Source organism: Leuresthes tenuis, unplaced genomic scaffold (genome assembly GCF_036924035.1).
Source record: "Leuresthes tenuis unplaced genomic scaffold, fLeuTen1.0.hap1 SCAF_20, whole genome shotgun sequence".
NCBI lineage: Eukaryota > Metazoa > Chordata > Actinopteri > Atheriniformes > Atherinopsidae > Leuresthes > Leuresthes tenuis.
The window spans coordinates 1,719,679-1,744,867 of NW_027325374.1; the positions used below are offsets into that span (position 1 = coordinate 1,719,679).

The window sequence follows — 25,189 nt, forward strand, 5'->3', positions numbered from 1 at the left end:
ATGAAAGGTTAGAGATAGGCCTGAAGTTGGAATGTGTTAAATTCGTTTGTTGACGCCTTCTTTCTCCCATCTGAGGAGTTTTTTCACAGGTGTTTTATCTTCACAAACGATGAATTTCCCTTCCAAACATCAGATTTATCACAGTTTCCTGCACCCTGCCTTCATCCCAACACCTCCTCGTTTGTTGGTAGATAAACTGCCATTCGTGCACGAGCCTAAAATCATTTGTGCACGTCACAGTTTATCAGACTCTAACTCACCTTACCCCCTCCTGTAAACCACTTTGTAACAGTGTGAAGAGATAAAATTATTCTAATTATTATCAGTGCTCAGCTCTGATCTACAAGCTCTCGTCTTTATTCTCTCACACAGCGGTAAAGGTGACATGTTCATGATCAAAGCTCACACACACACACACACGTGCACACTCACGTGCACGAGTTTGATCCATGGAAACATGTTAGAGTGAAAAATGAATATTGAGCAAACTCAGCAGCCTCTGGAAAGGCTCGTGTAATAAGTGTGTGTCCATAAGAGTGTGCACAGCTACCACCTCCATCTGTCACTCCAGGTGGCCTCTTACACCTGGGCACACGCAAACACCCGCACGTGCACGCACGTGCACGCACGGCAGGCTAACAAATGACCACTGATCCAGTGTGAGAGTGGACGAACAAACACAGAGTGATTCTTCATGCACGCTCTCTTGATCCGTTGAACCAGTCATCTGTTCGCAGCTCAGGCAGCTGTCACCGTGCACGCCCTGTTTTCCACTACGCACACACTTTACAAACTCACCTGGTGGCCACATTCCCCTCAGACTGCTCTGTTTGCAGCTCATTTACTGAACATTTGGGATTTCTGTGCTGCAGATCCACGTCACGGCTTTGGTTCGGTTCAGAACACGAGCCGCTTCGGACTCGAAGAATCATTTTTCTTCCTCTTTCTGTGCAACACCACCTTAATCTGCGTCATGTTGGCGTTTCACGTGCAGTTGCTCCTGCAGCCACTAGAGGTCGCATCAACTTTTGTGATATTTTGGGGGATTTTTTTCATTCTTTAAGACTTCAGTTTGAAGCTTTAAGGGAAAGTTCTCAGGCTGGTTTTTCAAACATTTTTAAAATATGCTAATAAAATCACACCATTTCAGCATCCTGTGGTTCACTATCTTCTCTGGGACTCCTGACTTTAGCTCAGCTCTGTGGTGCACTCACTGTTCCCCACTTCAAGCCCTAATTCCTCTCAGCTATCAGTCTCACTTAAACAAGTAGCAATCTCCAGTTATTTTCATGCTAATTTATCCTTTTTTGTCATTCACAGTTCCGTTTACACTCATTCATTCTCCAGTAAACTCAGTCCTTACATACAGCTGCATGTTGTGTACATCCTGTGATTTTAATGAACCAAAACAGCTGGGAACCCATTCATTTAGCCCCACTTGAACCCAAATAAGCAAACATTTCCGGCACAATTCAGACCTCATCAAGCCATTTTCCACACACTCCTGACACAACCTCGCTCCATGCACGGATGTTGCTTGTTGCTTGTTGAGTGTGAGGATAAAAACGGGCATAAAAGCGGACCGACCTGCTGGATGAACGTGTGCGCTCCGTGGGGGCTGAGCAGCAGGATGGCTCTGCGCAGTGTGTCTCGGTACCGGTTCAGCTCCTCCGTCCTCATGGTGGTGAACAGGTTGGTGAAGACTTTACTGATGTTCTTATCCACCCTCTGCAGGGCCACGTCCACACCCTGACGGGATGTTTGATCCAGAAAAGTTTGCAGGCCGCGGATATCTGGAGAAGAACGATTCAAATATCAGTAAAGTTATAGATGAGAAGAAAGAGGTAAAAAACATACATTTAGGTCCACGTCTGCAGAGAAGACGTCTTTAAAACGTGAAACGTTGCTACATATCGGTCAGAAAACACCGCCGTAGGGATGCTTAAGGCTCACGGGTCCTCAGCAGCTTAGGAGGAGCAGATAAATACTGCCTGGCCAGTGAACAGGAGGGGATAAAGAAGAGGTGCACTTATTAAAAACTGAAGAATAAGACAGCACCCTGCACTGCACCACTGGCTGATCCATTCAGTCATCGGGCTGCAGCCCGGCTGCCGAAAAGCCTTTTTGCAGGACCTCGGCTACATGTGAAAGAACTTCAAACTGGAAACTGAGTCACTTCCAACATCTGTCGCTCCAGCATCTGTCTGGGTTTTAAACCCTGGCTGAAAACAAGGAGCCAACTGGAACAGAGAAGCCGCTCACACTGGAGTTTCCACAGGAACTGGATCTGTTATCAGATGTTTTCCTTACTGCACTGCAGAGCATCCGAGACACATAAGGCAGAGATTTTAATAACTTCAGAGTACGTTTAAAGCTGTGAATGTATCGGATAAAGACTTTTAAATGATCTGTAACGGGACTAAACATCCCGATGGGGACGAGTCAGGTAGTTTCATTAGTCCAATCCATATATTCTCACTTTGTTCTAATAACTCAACAATCGTGCTGTCAGTGCACGGAAATGTGCCGTAACAGCAGAGATTCCACTTTCACTTTTCATCTTTGACTCTGTATCTGGACCTGTACCAAACCTGCTCTGTACCAAACCTACTCTGTACCAAACCTGCTCTGTACCAAACCTGCTCTGTACCAAACCTGCTCTGTACCAAACCTGCTCTGTACCAAACCTGCTCTGTACCAAACCTGCTCTGTACCAAACCTACTCTGTACCAAACCTACTCTGTACCAAACCTGCTCTGTACCAAACCTGCTCTGTACCAAACATGCTCTGTACCAAACCTGCTCTGTACCGGACCCGCTCTGTACCAAACCTGCTCTGTACCGGACCTGCTCTGTACCGGACCCGCTCTGTACCAAACCTGCTCTGTACCGGACCTGCTCTGTACCGGACCTGCTCTGTACCAAACCTACTCTGTACCAAACCTGCTCTGTACCAAACCTACTCTGTACCAAACCTGCTCTGTACCAAACCTGCTCTGTACCAAACCTGCTCTGTACCAAACCTGCTCTGTGCCAAACCTGCTCTGTACCAAACCTACTCTGTACCGGACCTACTCTGTACCGGACCTGCTCTGTACCGGACCTGCTCTGTACCGGACCTGCTCTGTCCCGGGTTGTGATTAAGTCAGACTGGGTTTCTGACTCCAAAGGTCGGGGTTCAGAAACTTTCTGCAGGACAAATGAACCGTGAGCTGTCAGGCTGATCGGCTCGCTGTCAGTGAACCAAAGAAAACGTTGCTGACAGGGAAACAGACGGGATTCACAACATTTGTTCCAGTTAAACAGATCAAATGAGCCAGTTTCACTCACACAGCATCACATTCTGCTGCTTAAACATAACCAAAGGGAGAGCAACTGAAGACCAGGAGGTAAAATAAGAGCATCCTTTCCCTCCTCCTCATGGACAACCATCGGTTTACTGTGCATCTCATGTTGCAGCAACATCAGTGGCAGTAAAGGCACTTTGTGTGAACCTCAGAGGTGAAATTCAAACTATTCCACCAACTCTTTAACCAACTCTTTAACCATAGATTCAAACTATTCCACCAACTCTTTAACCAACTCTTTAACCATAGATTCAAACTATTCCACCAACTCTTTAACCGTGGATTCAAACTATTCCACCAACTCTTTAACCCTGGATTCAAACTATTCCACCAACTCTTTAACCGTGGATTCAAACTATTCCACCAACTCTTTAACCATAGATTCAAACTATTCCACCAACTCTTTAACCGTGGATTCAAACTATTCCACCAACTCTTTAACCGTGGATTCAAACTATTCCACCAACTCTTTAACCGTGGATTCAAACTATTCCACCAACTCTTTAACCATAGATTCAAACTATTCCACCAACTCTTTAACCGTGGATTCAAACTATTCCACCGACTCTTTAACCATGGATTCAAACTATTCCACCAACTCTTTAACCATGGATTCAAACTATTCCACCAACTCTTTAACTGTTGATTCAAACTATTCCACCAACTCTTTAACCCTGGATTCAAACTATTCCACCAACTCTTTAACCGTGGATTCAAACTATTCCACCAACTCTTTAACCGTGGATTCAAACTATTCCACCAACTCTTTAACCGTGGATTCAAACTATTCCACCAACTCTTTAACCGTGGATTCAAACTATTCCACCAACTCTTTAACCGTGGATTCAAACTATTCCACCAACTCTTTAACTGTTGATTCAAACTATTCCACCAACTCTTTAACCCTGGATTCAAACTATTCCACCAACTCTTTAACCGTGGATTCAAACTATTCCACCAACTCTTTAACCGTGGATTCAAACTATTCCACCAACTCTTTAACCGTGGATTCAAACTATTCCACCAACTCTTTAACTGTGGATTCAAACTATTCCACCAACTCTTTAACCATGGATTCAAACTATTCCACCAACTCTTTAACTGTTGATTCAAACTATTCCACCAACTCTTTAACCATGGATTCAAACTATTCCACCAACTCTTTAACCGTGGATTCAAACTATTCCACCAACTCTTTAACCGTGGATTCAAACTATTCCACCAACTCTTTAACCATGGATTCAAACTATTCCACCAACTCTTTAACTGTTGATTCAAACTATTCCACCAACTCTTTAACCCTGGATTCAAACTATTCCACCAACTCTTTAACCGTGGATTCAAACTATTCCACCAACTCTTTAACCGTGGATTCAAACTATTCCACCAACTCTTTAACCGTGGATTCAAACTATTCCACCAACTCTTTAACTGTTGATTCAAACTATTCCACCAACTCTTTAACCCTGGATTCAAACTATTCCACCAACTCTTTAACCGTGGATTCAAACTATTCCACCAACTCTTTAACCGTGGATTCAAACTATTCCACCAACTCTTTAACCGTGGATTCAAACTATTCCACCAACTCTTTAACCGTGGATTCAAACTATTCCACCAACTCTTTAACCGTGGATTCAAACTATTCCACCAACTCTTTAACCGTGGATTCAAACTATTCCACCAACTCTTTAACCATGGATTCAAACTATTCCACCAACTCTTTAACTGTTGATTCAAACTATTCCACCAACTCTTTAACCCTGGATTCAAACTATTCCACCAACTCTTTAACTGTGGATTCAAACTATTCCACCAACTCTTTAACCATGGATTCAAACTATTCCACCAACTCTTTAACTGTTGATTCAAACTATTCCACCAACTCTTTAACCATGGATTCAAACTATTCCACCAACTCTTTAACCGTGGATTCAAACTATTCCACCAACTCTTTAACCGTGGATTCAAACTATTCCACCAACTCTTTAACCATGGATTCAAACTATTCCACCAACTCTTTAACTGTTGATTCAAACTATTCCACCAACTCTTTAACCCTGGATTCAAACTATTCCACCAACTCTTTAACCGTGGATTCAAACTATTCCACCAACTCTTTAACCGTGGATTCAAACTATTCCACCAACTCTTTAACCGTGGATTCAAACTATTCCACCAACTCTTTAACTGTTGATTCAAACTATTCCACCAACTCTTTAACCCTGGATTCAAACTATTCCACCAACTCTTTAACCCTGGATTCAAACTATTCCACCAACTCTTTAACCCTGGATTCAAACTATTCCACCAACTCTTTAACCCTGGATTCAAACTATTCCACCAACTCTTTAACCCTGGATTCAAACTATTCCACCAACTCTTTAACCGTGGATTCAAACTATTCCACCAACTCTTTAACCCTGGATTCAAACTATTCCACCAACTCTTTAACCAACTCTTTAACTGTGGATTCAAACTATTCCACCAACTCTTTAACTGTGGATTCAAACTATTCCACCAACTCTTTAACCGTGGATTCAAACTATTCCATCAACTCTTTAACCATAGATTCAAACTATTCCACCAACTCTTTAACCGTGGATTCAAACTATTCCACCAACTCTTTAACCCTGGATTCAAACTATTCCACCAACTCTTTAACCAACTCTTTAACCATAGATTCAAACTATTCCACCAACTCTTTAACCAACTCTTTAACCGTGGATTCAAACTATTCCACCAACTCTTTAACCGTGGATTCAAACTATTCCACCAACTCTTTAACCGTGGATTCAAACTATTCCACCAACTCTTTAAGCGAGTCCTTTAGATAAACCCAAGGGGTCAGGGTCACACAACTCCTTCAGGAAAACACTGATGAGTTCTGCCTCTCTCACTGCAAACAGGGAAACTCACAGCTCCCCGCTTTTTCCTGCATGAACAACTTAACTTCTGAGCCTTTGACCAAATGAGCTGGCTGATAATTCAGAGTCCAGCTTCCTGACCTCACTGCTTTCTGGATGTTTTCAGGAAGAACTCCAACCAAAGCAGAAGTGTCACCACATCCCAGCAGAATCACCATCACGGCTCCTCCACTCCTCTTATTCACCGCTCACTTTAAACTCAAAGTTCTCATCTGTTAAGCAACCGTTAATCATTAATCTGTGTGCTCACGGGCAGATGAATGAGAAACCAGAGACCGCCCTGCTTACCGGAGCCATGAAAACAAAGCTTTACAACAGAAAGTATTAGCAGAGATGCTGGCTGGGGTTGACCGGTCCTCAGCTCTGGCTGCGACACTGAAGCAGACAGCCTCAGCTTGTTTGAGACTAACATTCAGAACCTCTCTAAACTGCCAGAGAAGTTTCTGTCTCTGAGGCTGAGACAGCTGGTGACAGGTTGTTTGGCCTGAACAACTCCTGCTTTTCCCTCTCCTCCTCCTCCTTCCATCTTTCTCTGACTATTAGCACTGACAGCTGACTTGTTCTCTATCCCTGCAGTCTGTTATTTTCTATTCCAGCTGCATCGCTTCATCTTTTCCCTTTTTGTTCTCGCTTACATATTCAGTTAATCGATCCATCTGTCAGTCACTCTAACCCTCCGACTCCCTCCCAGAACATCCAAGGGGATGAAACAGCCCGTCGGCTCAGGAGAACAATCGAGAAACCTGTTTCATGAAATTTGAAATTCAGAGCCCAGAGATTCACACTTTCCCACTGATAACAAAGGCAGTACCTCATATAAACCTCAGTGGGAGGTGTTATTTTATTAATTCATCTGCAGATCTGATAATCCAGTCATCCAAATCAACCTTTTTCACTCACAAATGAGTCCATATCCTGAGAACTCAAGATCTTTATCAGTTAAAAGTCCGATATGTTACTAATCAGAGCTTATTTTTGTGCCGTGGTGCAGCTCTGTGGGTAAAATATACTTTAACCTGATTCTCACACTGAGCTGAAGCAAAACAAGCAGTGAATTAGCTCTTTCCTTCCTTCATATTCCTTAAAAAAGAGAGAAGAAATAAAACTGCAGCTGATTAAATTCATTTGTGTCCAAACCTGAACACAAATTAATGCAGCTTCTATCGTGTTCCAGGGAAAAAGAAGAATATCAGGGAGTCTTTGTGCTGAAATGTAAATATTCATCATTAGAAATGATGATTTAAGTGCAGCATTAAGTGAAGTTAATGTCGTTTTTAGATGGTAGCCGAGGATAAAAAGCCAGAAACGTTCATTTATAAGGCAAATGTTAGGTTTTAGCAGCCGGATGGAGCGTTTTTAACCACAGAAAGTCAAAGTGAGGCCGATCCAGCGCCAAATAATACGTTACAACTGTCTTTTCAGCTCGTTCCACTGATGTTTCCACTGAAACATGTCGTTAATAATGTGTCCCACCTGAGTGCAGAATGTACTCGAGTAGTTTCTTTAACTTTTCTTTCTGCTGCTGTTTCTGTGCAAAGATGCTCTCTCAGCTGAGAGCGTCGTCACGGGAACTTCCAGATAATTCTGGACTGATTCTTTCGGCCCGTTTCGTTCCAACATGGTTCCTGAAGTCAGCTGTTTTCACCATTTATAGGAAGCTGGTCTCACCCACAGAGTGAATAATCCGCCACATCACTCACGCAAAGTTGGGTCTACTTCCTACATTTGGTTCTTCTTCGTTGGTGTTTTACAGCAGTCGAACGTACTGCTGTGACCTCTAACCTTTGATCATGACCTTTGGTTATATTCTGTCAGCACACTGATCCACATCTGGAGCCATGAATCTTTACAGGATGAATCTGTTAAAACTCGATGCAGCTTTAAATGAAGGTTTGATGGATTCTTTTCTTTTCTAAATAAAAAGCTGGATAATAAGATGCTGCAGCTCATCGTATGGAGTTATAATTAATGAGTTTTAATTCATTTAAATAGTCTTTGTTCCTGTTCAACATTCATCTTCTGCAGAACCAACTTCACTGTTTATGTAAAAGCTGCTAGAGGAGCTTTAATATTAAATAATTAAAGAATGTTTTCTACATCTCCATCCTGCTCTCAGTCCTCCTCAGCAGAGAAAACCTCCTTTTCTCTACCTTTCCCGGGTTCAAGCGCTGGAACAATGTGCCGAGCTCCTCTCCGGCGCTCGCCATCTCTTCTGAAGTCGGGGGGGAAACGGCCACGCAGACTTTCAACGAGAGAAAATCCGTCACATTTCATCAAGATTCACATTCTGTGACTTCAGAGCAAATATTTAAAGGGCAGCGACGCCGGTATTTGGCACGGTGATGTTTGCATGTGCAGCAAACATTTGCTGATATTTCCAAATATTGTACCATGCTGATACAGATGTGGACGGCGCATTTAGCTGCATGTACTTATCAGTTATAGTGAGCATTTCAGACAGCCCAGGGTGGTGTGCACAGCGTCTGCTTCACACAAACCACTTAACACTTCCCAGGCTTCCCGTCCCTGAGCTCCTGCTCTGCACTTTCATTAGTTTGCAGCGTCAACTTCAGCCGAGCCGATTTAAAAAGCAGGGTCACCACATTACTGGGAAACAGAGCAACGGTTCACAGTGATGGATTATCTATCTGCAGCAGGTCCTCTGTAGCATTATGTGTACACAAATGAGGTGAAACCAGCAGCTGCAGAGACAGGGGGGGGTAATGGACTCCTCCCTCCTTTAGCTGTTCAGAGAAGGCAGAAAAAATCCTCTGCAAATAAAAAACACTGAAAACCTGAGTTCCACCTGATCAAACCTTGAGTTTCCATGAATAATAATCCCTGAAGGCAACAAGTGGAATTTAAATGTGCTGCTGATAACTCACCCTGAGACAATCACTCTGAAACTAATGATCAAACTACAGCGTCATTACGAGAAGAAATCAGGTGTCACCGTATTCCCCTGAAAATGTTCATCTATTTAACGCTTTTTATTGTCAGAGTTGATTCATAGAGCAGGAAGTTGTGCTTCTTCCTGTTCATGAAAAATCTGAGAAATCCGGCCCAGCAGCACGGAGCCGAGCGTCCAGAATCTGTCGGAGCAGATTGTGTCCGATAACTTATTCTGTTGTTGCTGAGCAGCTGAGGACGAGCCATCAGCCCTCGGTGAGGACCGCCACACTGACTCAGCTGCTGCAGACTTTCCCCCTTTAACAGTCAAAAGCTTCACTGAAAGTGACATTTCCTCTGCCACCCTGAATAAAACTCCACTGGAAGTTTAAACCACGACCAAAGTGGAAACCAGGTTACGTCTTTGAGGTATCTGCTTCCTGTTCCTGAGCTGCAAAGTAGTTCTGCTTTGAAATAACACAGAGAGGCGAGCTTCTGTAAGAGGCCGACTTTAAACTGCAGAACATGTCGGAAATGTTGCGGCCGACCTTCTGGCAGACGGCAGAAACTCAGCAGCTTTTCAGAGGGAGACTGAAGGCAACCGACGGGGATAATAAACATGAGGTGGTGGTACAGAGTCACCTTGTGTTTTCTGTTGCTTTGTTAGAAATCCACACAAAAAAGAGACTAAACTGACCATGGCCGACGTTACAGAATATGTTTTTCTGCTGAAAACGGCTCCGGGGCGGCAGATCAAGGCCGAGGAAACAATGATTTCTATCACACTAAACTACATCAAAGTTGTTCCTTGTTTGCAGAATCTTGTTTATCACCTGCAGGACGAGCTGGAAAGTGTTTGTGAAAATTAAATCGAGTGCAGCTCCTCCCAGACAGAGCAGCTCCTTCTGATGATGCATTACAGAGCAGCAGCGATGCAAAGCTAAAAGTATCCTGACCATGTGTAGGGTACAGCAAAGACAGCGTGAGCAGAAGCCTGTAATCAAGCTGTAAACTTCAGCTTTTTATCAAACAGTTTTAGATTCGGGGCTCAGAGAGCAGTCTGTCCACATTATGGAGTCCTCCAGGACAGCAGGTGGCAGTACAGCTCTGCAGCGGCGCTGTAATGCATCATAAAACATAAAGAGAACAGGAGGATGGTGCCTGTTTGGGCGGCTGTGCTTCAGTTCAGGCTGCATCTGGAGTTTAGAAGCGTTAATGACTCTTCTTTAACGGGTCTTTTGTAGGTTAAGGTGACCAGACGTCCCCGTTTTCGGTGACCTGTCCCTGGACAAAGATGTCCCCGTAAATGTCCCCGACTGAATGGGGCTCAAAGTAACACCAGTTATTACCGTAGCCATTCAACGCATCGCCAGAGAAGACGTTGTATGACGTAGAGACAAAGCAGCGACAACAACAACAAGAGCGATGCAGGAAGGACCCAGAAAAATGAACAAAGCTTTATTTCCAAAAACACAAAAGCATGAACCAAGGTTGTGGCAGAGCCGGGACTCAAGAATACTACAGCTGAGTTAACAAGACTAAGTTTGTGACTATGAGGCGAAACCAGACTGAGGTTTCGTGGCGTGAGCGTGGAGGGAAAGTGAGGATCCATGTGGGACTGAACCTGGAAACTAAAGCGACTGGTGATGATGAGCAGCTGTGCAACAGAAATCAGGCGACTCGAGTGAAGCTGAGTGACAGAAAAACATGAGCAAAACATAACAAAGGACCTGAAAACATGAAGATCAACATAAAACGTGACGGAACCTGAAACATAGCAATAATCAGAACAGAAACCGTGACAACAACAATCAGAAAAGGAAAGGAAAGGAGCCCAGCGCCCGCGATAAAACGGCATGTTGTGTATTATTTATTCATCTCGTGTGAACTGGCAGGTTTCTTGTTTCTTTGTTTTTGTAAAATAAATCAGACTCAGACTCATTCTGGAGGAAAACGGAGGCGCTTCGTGTCTTCATGACTCCGCTCTTCACCTGAGTCTCTTCTGTGCAAATAAAACTGATTAGACTGATCAGCTGCAAAGCAAAAAGCTTTGAGCCGTTGCTGTCGGTCATGAGCTGTAAAAAACCCTCGTTTCTTTGTATTTTGTCCATTCTAGTGGTCTTGAGCAATAGTTCTCCAGGCTTTCTGAAGCTCTTTCAAAGTTCTTCTCTGGACCAGGCTGAGCTGAAGAATAAAGGCATTCTTTTTATGTCGGCTCCTGAGACATTCAGCACACAGTGAATGACTTCTGATCAGCTGATCAATCAGCTGTTTCTTCTCTTCAGCTCACTGCATGCTGCCACCAGGCTGAGTCACACAGAACTCCCACACCTTGCAAACCCAGTCTGACCCTGAACCCTCCTTAAAGACCCCTGAACCCTCCTTAAAGACCCCTGAACCCTCCTTAAAGACCTCTGAACCCTCCTTAAAGACCCCTGAACCCTCCTTAAAGACCCCTGAACCCTCCTTAAATACCCCTGAACCCTCCTTACAGACCCAGGAACCCTCCTTACAGACCCCTGAATCCTCCCTAAAGACCTCTGAACCCTCCTTAAAGACCCAGGAACCCTCCTTACAGACCCCTGAATCCTCCTTAAAGACCCCTGAACCCTCCTTAAAGACCTTGGAACCTTCCTTAAAGACCTCTGAACCCTCCTTACAGACCCCTGAACCCTCCTTAAAGGCCCCTGAATCCTCCTTAAAGACCCCTGAACCCTCCTTAAAGACCTCTGAACCCTCCTTACAGACCCGTAAACCCTCCTTAAAGACCCCTGAACCCTCCTTAAAGACCCCTGAACCCTCCTTAAAGACCTCTGAACCCTCCCTAAAGACCTCTGAACCCTCCCTAAAGACCTCTGAACCCTCCTTAAAGACCCCTGAACCCTCCTTAAAGACCCCTGAACCCTCCTTAAAGACCTTGGAACCTTCCTTAAAGACCTCTGAACCCTCCTTACAGACCCCTGAACCCTCCTTACAGACCCCTGACCCGTCCTTAAAGACCTTGGAACCTTCCTTAAAGACCTTGGAACCTTCCTTAAAGACCTTGGAACCTTCCTTAAAGACCCCTGAACCCTCCTTAAAGACCCCTGAACCTTCCTTAAAGACCCCTGAACCCTCCTTAAAGACCCCTGACCCGTCCTTAAAGACCCCGGAACCCTCCTTACAGACCCCTGAACCCTCCTTAAAGACCCCTGAACCCTCCTTAAAGACCCCTGAACCCTCCTTAAAGACCCCTGACCCGTCCTTAAAGACCTTGGAACCTTCCTTAAAGACCCCTGAACCCTCCTTACAGACCTCTGAATGTGGCGTTGGCGTTTGGCACCTGTGCAGGTGTGGCGCTGGCGTTTGGCACCTGTGCAGGTGTGGCGCTGGCGTTTGGCACCTGTGCGGGTGTGGCGTTGGCGTTTGGCACCTGTGCGGGTGTGGCGTTGGCGTTTGGCACCTGTGCGGGTGTGGCGTTGGCGTTTGGCACCTGTGCAGGTGTGGCGTTGGCGTTTGGCACCTGTTCAGGTGCGGCGCTGCAGCACAGCAGCCCGGTACCGATGTGACGGACGCGCTCTGCTCCATCTGTGCTGCAGCTGACAGAGCTGCCTTCACTTTCTGCTGACTCACTGTTGGTATTTCATACTTTAAATGTCACAGTGACCCGGTGACTCTGGCTTTATTTCCTCTTCTTGGGCTCACAGCTGTGGGGGGGTGTTACTGACTGAATGAGCGGACGTTTTTAAGCGAATGTGTCGAATCAGACGGGAACTGAACTGTTCTTCTTCATGAAACAACACGGCAGGCTGTGTTTTAGCCACATTTTAACAGGGAGCCGTCGTTAAATCCACTCTGAATAAATCTGAAGCCTGCCTTCCACCCTGGTTCTTGTCCCGGTTATCTTTGCTTATCATTTCTTCTCTGGCACCAAACTTCACTTCAGATTTGTAAATCAGACGGAGAGGCTCAGCAGGAGACTCCGACTCCGATTACCCTCAAACAAATGCGAACATGTGAGTGACAGACTGGAGGAAACAGCCCCATTTTCCCTTTTTTTAACTTGCTTATAGGGGACACAAATATTTACAGCTCATCTCACTGAAAAAGCTGCTAAATCTGACCTCATTTGGGTGTTTTAGGTCTGAAACATCTCTCTGCAGCCATGTGTTGGTCAGGGTGAGAGCTAAAGGTAGGTGGGATGTGCACATCTGGATATAAAAACCAGCACAGCTGGTATAGCTCCTGCACTCCAGGGTAACAGTCCACAGGCTTTGCTGTGTTCATTGGTTTAGTGTCGACTTCATTCTTTGGATTTCCGTCTTTATTCGCCGGTTTCACACGTTCTTTCAGTATCAGTGCTTTGGTTTAACTTCAGTAAAGTTAATCTATTATCTAAATCCGACCGCTCACCAGCACAAACTGTCTTCATATCGGCACGTTAAATACCGACAGACACAAAGATCTTTACAATCGAGCCCAAGAGCGCTGTGAAAGTGGTGCTAATGTGCAGCAAAGGCACAGTGACATGCTCAGACTGTTATGATATGAATCTGATGCATTAGTGATGAAGATGTCACTGCTGGTGGTGTTAAAGCACGGAGACGGTGCTGGAAAACAAGTCACGATAAGCTGTGTGGGAGCAGAAAACAACCGTTTCACCAACTGCATCATGAGCTTTGGAGCCACTGGAAAGCTGCAGAAAGTTTCCACGATCTGTCAGAAAGTGACGCATTTGGTCTCTCTGCTGAACACAGCGAGCGCATCATTAACAAAACCTCCGAAGAAGCAGAATATCTGCAGCCGAGTCGCCATTAATTTCAGCAGATTTAAGAACGAGAAGGAGCTTTTCAGAGAAAGAAATGCAGCAAGAATGAAAACAACAGATATTACGTCATAAAAATGACAAAAAAAACGATTCGATGATAAAATTTCTCAGAAAAAGAGACGGATTTTAGGTTTTATTTGAACTGCTCAACAGTGGGAGCAGATCTAACCTGGACAGGTGAGCTGGGCTGGTTCTGGCCCATCATGGAGCTTTAAATCACTCCTCTGATGGAGCCAGTGGAAGGAGGCGATTCGATCTTTTCTTTCCTGATCGCAGACGAGCGGCAGCTTCCTGAACCAGCTGCAGGAATCAGACTGATTCAAACCCACATCCAGAGAATTACAGTCATCAAACCGGGAGGTTATGGAGGCTTTAACTGGACCTGACAGCTGAGGAGGTCTGCTGCTCAAATTTAAAAGCTTTTCAAAAAATATACAAAAAGATTCTCCACAGAAAAGGTGAATATTATAAGAAAAGTGCCCAAAACGAGTCTTGGTCTCGTTTAGATCCACGACTTCGTGTCATTCAGCCTGCAGCAGGTGCAGCAAATGCTTTTTTGGGAGATTTAAGGGTTAAATATATTCATTCACCATCTGTAAAATCTCTCAAAGCGATGATGCGACGGTCCCAAAACAGACGAGAGACACTCTGCAGGTTCTTCTCCCTCACTTTGCATTTCCTGCTTTCTGAAACTCAGAGACCAGAGTGCTGCAGCCGAACTTCTTTCTTCTGTCTGGAGCTTGGAAACGCACCGATGGGCCGTTCACGCTCCATGTTTGCTGCTCTGCATCTGTTTTAGACCATGAACACTAATGAAACAGATCCTCTGAACTGCGGCGCCCAAATCAAAAGAAAACCTTTTCTTTTTTAAATAATCGGTGATGCGGTTGAAGGCATTTCCCTGCTGGAAAGGACACTTTAATTACCTGCACACAGCCTGATGAGACAGAGGAAAAGCAGTTAAATCGGATATGAAGATGTAAAACTGATGAGAAAACAGCACATGTGCAGCAGAAAGGGAGGCGAAGCAAAGAACAGGGCTTCTGTTTATGAGGAGGGATAATTGAGCCTTCTCGTGCAGATTGCCTGTGACAGGTGTGACATTTAAATGTGGAGCATCCTGCTGCGCCTGCACAGTCTGTTTATGAGAGCTCCCTCTCCATATCAAACATCCAGGAAAGGCAACCAGCTCTACCTCCTTCTGCATCACAGAATCTAATGGCCAAGAAACAGAGATGCAGGAAAACACTGCAGCGTCTTTGCTGTCACTTTAAGGACCGAATTCAACAGGAAAGTCAGCGAAGACTCGAGCCACCTTAACCGCCTGCATCCCCCACAACGGATTCAGTCAGTTATCACACCTCTCGCAGCTTGACTGCGTTGCTAATGCTCTCTTCTTATGATCACAGTTCAGTCAGAAGTTGGTCGTCACAGCTTTAAGCCAAACTCTGGACCGAAGTGGATGTATGAGAGCAGCCTGTGAGATTTGTGTTGGTCAGGATCAAAGAGTCAGGACATGCTGAACGGGTTTTTTCCACAATAAAAGCTAAATTTACAGCCTAAATACAGGGAAAACCTTTGTTTTCTTCCCCCTTGGTGTTCCAGACGGGACCCTGAAGTGTTCCCGGGCCAGATGAGGGATCCTGAAGTGTTCCCGGGCCAGATGAGGGATCCTGAAGTGTTCCCGGGCCAGATGAGGGATCCTGAAGTGTTCCCGGGCCAGATGAGGGATCCTGAAGTGTTCCCGGGCCAGATGAGGGATCCTGAAGTGTTCCCGGGCCAGATGAGGGACCCTGAAGTGTTCCCGGGCCAGATGAGGGACCCTGAAGTGTTCCCGGGCCAGGTGAGGGACCCTGAAGTGTTCCCGGGCCAGATGAGGGACCCTGAAGTGTTCCCGGGCCAGATGAGGGATCCTGAAGTGTTCTCAGGCCAGATGAGGGATCCTGAAGTGTTCCCAGGCCAGATGAGGGATCCTGAAGTGTTCTCAGGCCAGATGAGGGATCCTGAAGTGTTCCCGGGCCAGATGAGGGATCCTGAAGTGTTCCCGGGCCAGATGAGGGATCCTGAAGTGTTCCCGGGCCAGATGAGGGATCCTGAAGTGTTCTCAGGCCAGATGAGGGACCCTGAAGTGTTCTCAGGCCAGATGAGGGATCCTGAAGTGTTCCCAGGCCAGATGAGGAATGTAATCCCGACACTGAAGTGTGGGTCTACTTCAGGACCTTAGCGGGACCTTTCCTCCTGAGGAAGGCACCCGGGATGCATACCAATCAGACGCTTGAAACACCTCAATGGCGTCCTTTCATGTGAGGGATCGGACCTTCCTCTAGGTGTATGACCTCCTTACTCCATCTCTAAGGCCTGGTTCTAAAGGACTGTCACTCAGCCTTGTTCAGATGTAATTTAAATACTCGTTAGACTTTAAAGGGGAACTCGTTAGAAACTTCTGAAAACAACCAGTTCGGGGCAGGATGAGTCTCTAACTGGTTGCCATGGCTGCCAGTGTGCCCTGCATCGGCAGACTCTGCTGTGATGTGGCGCTGAGCCGCCTCTGATTGGCTTGTGTGAATTATGTTTCTGTATTTATCAGACGCTTTTATCCAAAGCGACTTACAAATGAAGATATAACAGCTATATAAAAAGCTAACAATAAACTACATAGAAGGAACCCAGGAGTCCATCTAGTGGAGTAAAGTCACAGGTTAAGACCACCTCAGGACGCCTATGATTTCATTCATTTGTCATTTAGTCAATTCCACACTTGGTTGGGTTTAAACATTATGGATCTACATAGTTATAGAACCCAGAAGTACTTGGTTAGGTTAAGGAAGACTTTTTTTCGTCACTCGTAAATAGGACTCGGTGTTGCTCCTGATTTTCTGAATCACTTCAATTAAAACTAAGGAGGTCGTGATTAATTTGGTGCATCATTAAAAATGTCCTCACAGAGAGTTCAGGCTCTTATGTTTCTGTTTCTGTATTTATCAGACGCTTTTATCCAAAGAGACTTACAAATGAAGATATAACAGCTCTATAAAAAGCTAACAATAAGCTACATAGAAGGAACCCAGGAGTCGGACTCTGTCAGAGGGGACAGAGTAGAGATAGGGTGCAGGCATAGAAGGAAGTGCAGAAAGACTTTATTATTCACGTTTTAGCAGTTATTTGGTTAATTTAAGTGCAGATGTTGTCACAAAGGTGCATCATCAACCACATCATTGTGAAATGTTGGTTGACAAATCCATTTTCAGACAAAATGTGACCTTTTCTTGTAGAATTTTGGCTAATTTTCGGGTCCTACTTGCACCGAGGATTTTCTTTTGTGTGCCAGGATTCTCAATATTGACCTTAAAGTCAGAGTAAAACTGAAATAACTGCAGAACAATGTGTTATGAACTATTCGGTCAAGCATAGAGTTTATAGTTATGTATTTATCAGACGCTTTTATCCAAAGCGACTTACAAATGAAGATATAACAGCTTTATAAAAAGCTAACAATAAGCTCCATAGAAGGAACCCAGGAGTCCGACTCTGTCAGAGGGGACAGAGTAGAGATAGGGTGCAGGCATAGAAGGAAGAGCAGAAAGATAAAGAGCAGAGATAGAGGGGGGAGGGAAGTACAAGGTAAGTGCTGGGATAGGAGATGCTCTCTGAAGAGCTGGGTTTTCAGGAGCTTCTTGAAGATAGACAGGGACGCCCCTGTTCTGGTAGCGCTCGGTAGGTCATTCCACCATCGTGGGACGACACATGAACAGAGTTTGGATTGTCTTAGGCGTGGTGTAGGAGCTGCTAGACGACAATCCTGGGACCAACGGAGGGACCCAGTTGGGACAGAAGCCTTTGCAAGAGCCTTCAAGTAGATGGAGCCGTTCCATTAAGCTCTTTGTAGCTAACATCAGGGACTTGGATCTGATGCTAAGGGCAGCCAGAGGAGCTCAATGAACAGAGGGGGGACGTGTTCTTTTAGGCTGAGGAATTACAAAGAAGAACGACGTCGTCTTTTATGAGCTGAAATGTGCCGTAACAAGCTTTCTGACTCTGTCTGGAGACGATCTGCCTGGCTTCTACAGTAACACCGATGTTTGTCCCCTTCGCTCTGCTGTCACAGGCATTTATATTCTGGATGTGCCAGAGAAAGCGGGGTGTTGATGTGCTGCGTAAGTTATTCTCAGACATCCTCTGCTGTGTCTACATGTCTCTCACATCCTCTCTGTTTGCTATCTCCAGCATCTCAACATCTCAGCAGACTCCCCGCCCGCATCAACAGGTCTCCCACTAACCGACTGATGTATAATTTAACTGCCGGGGTTCTCCTCGTGATCAGAATATCACGGTGACGCGTGGAGTGTATAAAATGCTAATGTGAACGCCCCTCACTGCTCTGCTCTCGCTCCCCCACCAAGGCGCTATGTAAATGAAGCCAATCAAAGGCCTGAGAGAGGCTTCAAACCTCGTCTGAGGCTCTGAAAAGAGACACGAAATATCAAAATATCGGGTTTGTGGTGCTTTCTCACGCTCTGTACGCTAATGTTTAAGAGCCTTGATGCTTCGATAAAGAAGGGGGCTTCGTGAGCAGCCGGGTCACTGCAGCTGGATGATATTTCTGTCCATAAACAGAGGGCAAAGCCATCGGAATCAGATCCACCAGCTGCTTGACTCATGCAAACCACCCTTAATGCAAAGCACACATAAAAATGACACCAAACGTCACCTTTGCTCAGAGATGAAGGCGGTAAAGCTTGTAAACTCTTAAAGGAGTGACGCTTTGTGGATTTTCTTCCACCTGCCATCGTTTATGCTCCATTAAAACCGCTCTCCTGCTCAGGTTTGAACCCACGAAGATCAGAGACCCTTTGATCCTAATTACAAACCAACCAGACGAGTCAGTCAGTGCCGATGAACCTGTTCTCCAGGTTTAAGTTCCAACAATGAATAATTCAGTGTGTGGCTTTAATTCACCATGTTAGAGATAATTAAAGAACATGACATCAGCGTCTTTAATCTCATTCGCACTAATTAGTTGTTTGAATCTAATTTTCAGTCTTTGTTATCGTCTCTTATCGCGGTTTCTTCATCGCTGTGGAGAAAACGGCGGGCTTGTTACGGCTGATAATTAACAATAATAACTAACAGATAACAGTGTGTGGAAATGTGATGAAAATGTGCAGCTGAATGGCAAGAAATGACATGGATTTCACCAACTGATTCTTAATAAAGTCCGTTTTTAATCAGAGAACTTGCACGAAACGCTCGGCCTTAAACGCTGTCATTTAGTGAAAGCCTGTGGTGTCTCTGAGACTCAGATAAGATGGCCTCCATCTTTTCTTTCCCTCTTGTACTCGCTGTTGTTCAGCTGAAGCGTTTATCCAAATCAGCAACACAATGGAAGCAATGTAGGGTTCACTTTACCACCGAGGAACACCTCAGCTGGGCAGAGGTACCACTGACCTTCCAGCTGCTGTCAAATCAGACGGAAATACACCGTTTCACAAGGTTTTCACGGTGCAACAAGTATGTGAGGCGCTTTAAGGAGCTGTGCTGCCCCCCCGACCTGTTCTCCAGGCTGGATTCAACATGCAGGGCAGTCCTGAGGCATCGGTTTGGGACGTCTGTGTCCTTTAAAAGGGGAACTCCGGTGTTTTAAACCTCATTTCTGGCACGAAATACGTTCATCTGCTCACTGAGAAACAGTTTGGTGAAAGTCGGCGTCCTTCGGAAGATATTTAGATAACTGGAGATCCATATAACGGAGTGAACGGGGCTTAGAGGATGCAGCCTCTAAATAAGGCATTATCTGTCTTTATTTCACCAATACTTTAAGAAGAATGAATGAATGAACGTGTGCTATAGCTCTGTTAGCTCATAGCTGCTGTTAGCTCATAGCTCTGTTAGCTCATAGCTCTGTTATGTGGCTACTTGCAGCTATAGGAGAGCTAACGGAGGGATTTCTACACAGGCACTCTACTGGGACCACTTCATCCACACGCCCCCCTGCAGCACAGTTTATTCACTCCGTGCTCTGTGACAGTCGGCTAACTTCACACAGAGTTTGCTGCTGATAGTTTTGTGCAACATGGCAGGATATTTAGCAGATTCTGAGTAAGATGGACGTTCTTACCGGAGTGAATAAACTGTGCTGCAGGGGGGCGTGTGGATGAAGCGGTCCCAGTAGAGTGCCTGTGTAGAAATCCCTCCGTTAGCTCTCCTATAGCTGCAAGTAGCCACATAACAGCAGCTATGAGCTAACAGAGCTATGAGCTAACAGAGCTATGAGCTAACAGAGCTATAGCACACGTTCATTCATTCATTCTTCTTAAAGTATTGGTGAAATAAAGACAGATAATGCCTTATTTAGAGGCTGCATCCTCTAAGGCCCGTTCACTCCGTTATATGGATCTCCAGTTATCTAAATATCTTCCGAAGGACGCCGACTTTCACCAAACTGTTCTCAGTGAGCAGATGAACGTATTTCATGCCAGAAATAAGGTTAAAAATTACCGGAGCTTTAACCTCACACCTTCACAATGAAGTTACAAGTCAAAGTGCATCTGCCAGGCCCTGAAATAATGGTCAAAAACCTGTTCAAAGCCAACATTTTTCCACATGTAGAGCAGATAACTCACAGACTGACGACATGCAGCCTGACCATGTAGAAGCTTTGTTCCACAGCCTGGCTGTCAGACATCTGGAAGTTTAAATCACCCCATAATCTCTGGCTGGAAGGGTGCTAACCTGTGACCTTTCAGGCTACCTGGTGCCTTCTACACCTGGCACAAACCCTCATCTCCAGCTTTTATTATCAGCCTGACATTTCAGGCAAAGGTGGACAAACTGACCACGGCTCAAAAGCCTCATGTGCAGGCTTTGTGTCCCTTCTGTGACCCCGTAGCAAATCTGGAGCCATGTGCTTCGTTAGCCTCAGAATCGACACCAACACGGCCGATCGGGTGGTAAATATCTGGAGGAGTTACTGTATGTACGCAGTCAACAGCGACTTCTGCAGCTCCAGGGACAGAAAACATGGAACCGTATGGATTTGATCTTTGAATGTCAAGCACCAGCCACCAGAGTCTTGACATTTTACATTCTCTGCTGTTCCAGCTGACCTCACTCACACGTTGTACATTTTCCACACTGTACTCCATAAGAGGAAGTTTCCAATAACAAGAGGACGACAGATGGCTACAGCAGCAGCCGTTTCATTACGTAACTCATCTGAAGATGCCCAGCAGCAGGCAAAGTGTTGCACAAACCTGCTCATTTCAGATCTTTCCTCAGTGGAAATAAATGGAAAAACGTCCCTCAGAACCGCCTCATAAACACCAAGATGAATAAAAAAAGATTAAGATTAAACGCTCAATTATACCTGAAGTGGACTGATTAAGCAGAAGGTTCCATTCAGACTCAGGACGGTGTGTCGCTGATTGGAATTATTCATCTTTAGTGTTGTTTATTACTCTGTAAACAGCTGTTTAATGCATGTTTTGGCTGCAGTTAATTACAATTAAAGTTAAAAGAAAGATGCTGAAAGCTTTTTCAAATGTTATGATTTCTTTAAGTCGCATTCACGTGATATTTAATGCAAACTAAAGATTGTTCTTTTCAAAGTCTCTCCAGTTTAACAACATTTCATCATGTTTTACATGATGTGAACATGCATTTTGCAGCTGAATCCAGCCTTTGAACGCCTTGTTTCACCTTTATTTTGCTCAGCATTGTTAGCAAAGTAGCAACAGAATCTGTTCTTCATGCTGTAAAGATTTGCAGGAAGGGAACAGACTGTGCTGGAAGAGGAGAAACTATGAACTGTGTGCTTATTCACAGGCACATCGATTATTTGGAACAAGCAACTGCACTTAGCTCTTATTTCTGCTTTGTTAAGAGATCATAGTATGAGTGGAAAAAAACCAGCAATCCATAAGCTTCAGAGGAAACCATCTATTAAATCCACCTCCTGAGCATCCCTCACTTAAAAGTGAATTTCATATTCTGGAAACTTTATCCAGAGAATGTCATTCACAGTTAATGATCCACTTATACCAAAGGTGCAGCGAGTAAAGAGGAAGGATTGCTGCTCAGAGTTAACATCCAAACAGATCTGAGAGGTTGAAAAATCAATCAAAACTATGAGCTTTCGTGAAGAAAAGCCTCGTAATTGCTTGTATAGAAAGGATAAATGTAGATTAATGCGGCGTGCATCGGGACCGCTTCCTCCAGCCCTGCTTCCAGCGTCAGCTCCAGCAGAGGTACAGTATTCATGCAAATGTCCCAGCTGTTTCAGGCCTGTGTGGCGAGCCGTCGCACGCCTCAGACCTGCTCTGTCAGCGCAACCAAAGAGAAGCACGCGGCTCTAATTGGACGCTACAGACGAAGTGTGCTGCCCTTTTCAAACTGCACACCGGCTCGCTTCCACGTGAGGTTTGACATTCAGTTATCACATTTTTTATCTGCACCGGGAGGTCTTCAACGTGTCGTCACGCTTCGCAAAGGTTGGTGACGCTAAACAAAGATGTTTGTCATGACGAAAGCTGCTGCTTCTGCTGCTTCTGCTGCAGGATTCTGTCGTTTTCCAGAGTTCGTTGGACTCACTCAGACACATTCTCTCATGGCTGCATTATATTCAGCTGAATGGTGATTGGATTTCCATTTGTTTGCATTGTTGTAAGACACAGAGAAGCCGCTCTTTAATGAATGCATTGTCAGCTCCATTGTGTAAAGCACAATGTGTACATTATGTGCCCGACGCAGACAATACGCCCCACAAGTGCAGGAAGTCCACATAACGAGTTAATAGCACCGCTCCAGAAAGTGCTGAAGGCACAGATGTTTGCAGGCGGAGCGGAAGAACATCAAACTGAATGCAAACGTCCAGCGAAGCTCCCTCAGTGCGCACAATAAACATCAAAGACTCTCATTACAAAGCAGTGCAACACTTATTTATCTGCGGTAATTGAAGCAAGTCTTGCAAAAATGAACCGGGATCATGTTTTCATGCATCATTAGCTGAAGTGGGACGAAACATAAACATTATGAGCAGTAGAAGCTGTTCCATGAGTGTGTAAACAGCTTAGTCTGAGAAAATAACCTCCGACAAAGACAGCCTGGATGAAAAGCTTCTGCTTTGGTTCATTTCAGTGCCGGATCCCTCTGACAGAACAGGGATGCTAAAACTGTTCTTCACCGGGCTGAACTCAGAAAGTCTCCAGGGCAGTTTCAGGCCCGGAAACAAGCACAACAAAAGTCAACTTTACCTTTAAAAGATGTCAGAAGAGGACAGACTCGCTGGCCACAGTTAGCCTGACAAGCTAAATGTCTCATATTTACATTTAAATGTTAAAAAAAGCAAAAAATATCCCCCAGAATGCAATGATCCCTGAATTAAATGAAACATAAACTGCTTAACTCGAGCACTTTCACCTGGGTAAAGAGGGTTTTCCTGCAGATCCGAAGTATGGGCCAGAACAAACCGAAGAGAGGGTGCGCTCCATTACCAGGCAGGCGCACACCGGGTGGGAGGAGTCTGCACCTCCATCATTTAAACAGGCGCACACCGGGTGGGAGGAGTCTGCACCTCCATCATTTAAACAGGCGCACACCGGGTGGGAGGAGTCTGCACCTCCATCATTTAAACAGGCGCACACCGGGTGGGAGGAGTCTGCACCTCCATCATTTAAACAGGCGCACACCGGGTGGGAGGAGTCTGCACCTCCATCATTTAAACAGGCGCACACCGAGTGGGAGGAGTCTGCACCTCCATTTAAACAGGCGCACACCGAGTGGGAGGAGTCTGCACCTCCATCATTTAAACAGGCGCACACCGAGTGGGAGGAGTCTGCGCCTCCATCAATTAAACAGGCGCACACCGGGTGGGAGGAGTCTGCGCCTCCATCATTTAAACAGGCGCACACCGGGTGGGAGGAGTCTGCACCTCCATTTAAACAGGCGCACACCCAGTGGGAGGAGTCTGCACCTCCATCATTTAAACAGGCGCACACCGAGTGGGAGGAGTCTGCACCTCCATCATTTAAACAGGCGCACACCGGGTGGGAGGAGTCTGCACCTCCATCAATTAAACAGGCGCACACCGGGTGGGAGGAGTCTGCGCCTCCATCATTTAAACAGGCGCACACCGGGTGGGAGGAGTCTGCACCTCCATTTAAACAGGCGCACACCCAGTGGGAGGAGTCTGCACCTCCATCATTTAAACAGGCGCACACTGAGTGGGAGGAGTCTGCACCTCCATCATTTAAACAGGCGCACACCAGGTGGGAGGAGTCTGCACCTCCATCATTTAAACAGGCGCACACCGAGAGGGAGGAGTCTGCGCCTCCATCATTTAAACAGGCGCACACCGGGTGGGAGGAGTCTGCACCTCCATCATTTAAACAGGCGCACACCGGGTGGGAGGAGTCTGCTCCTCCATCATTTAAACAGGCGCACACCGAGAGGGAGGAGTCTGCGCCTCCATCATTTAAACAGGCGCACACCGGGTGGGAGGAGTCTGCACCTCCATCATTTAAACAGGCGCACACCGGGTGGGAGGAGTCTGCACCTCCATCATTTAAACAGGCGCACACCGGGTGGGAGGAGTCTGCACCTCCATCATTTAAACAGGCGCACACCGGGTGGGAGGAGTCTGCACCTCCATCATTTAAACAGGCGCACACCGAGAGGGAGGAGTCTGCGCCTCCATCATTTAAACAGGCGCACACCGAGTGGGAGGAGTCTGCACCTCCATCATTTAAACAGGCGCACACCGAGTGGGAGGAGTCTGCACCTCCATCATTTAAACAGGCGCACACCGGGTGGGAGGAGTCTGCACCTCCATCATTTAAACAGGCGCACACCGGGTGGGAGGAGTCTGCACCTCCATTTAAACAGGCGCACACCGGGTGGGAGGAGTCTGCGCCTCCATCATTTAAACAGGCGCACACCGGGTGGGAGGAGTCTGCACCTCCATCATTTAAACAGGCGCACACCGAGAGGGAGGAGTCTGCACCTCCATCATTTAAACAGGCGCACACCGGGTGGGAGGAGTCTGCACCTCCATCATTTAAACAGGCGCACACCGGGTGGGAGGAGTCTGCGCCTCCATCATTTAAACAGGCGCACACCGGGTGGGAGGAGTCTGCACCTCCATCATTTAAACAGGCGCACACCGAGAGGGAGGAGTCTGCACCTCCATCATTTAAACAGGCGCACACCGGGTGGGAGGAGTCTGC

The 25,189-nt window shown here is 45.9% G+C and overlaps 1 protein-coding gene across 3 annotated transcripts in view; it reads right to left on the bottom strand.

Annotated features, from left to right (window-relative positions):
• grid1b (glutamate receptor, ionotropic, delta 1b) overlaps positions 1–25,189 on the bottom strand; it is a 595,515-nt gene that overhangs the window by 212,342 nt on the left and 357,984 nt on the right. For all 3 annotated transcript variants that reach the window (XM_072373293.1, XM_072373292.1, XM_072373294.1), the window contains exon 4: positions 1,588–1,793. In XM_072373293.1, the coding sequence (XP_072229394.1) occupies positions 1,588–1,793 (206 nt within the window). The remainder of the gene's footprint in view (positions 1–1,587; positions 1,794–25,189) is intronic.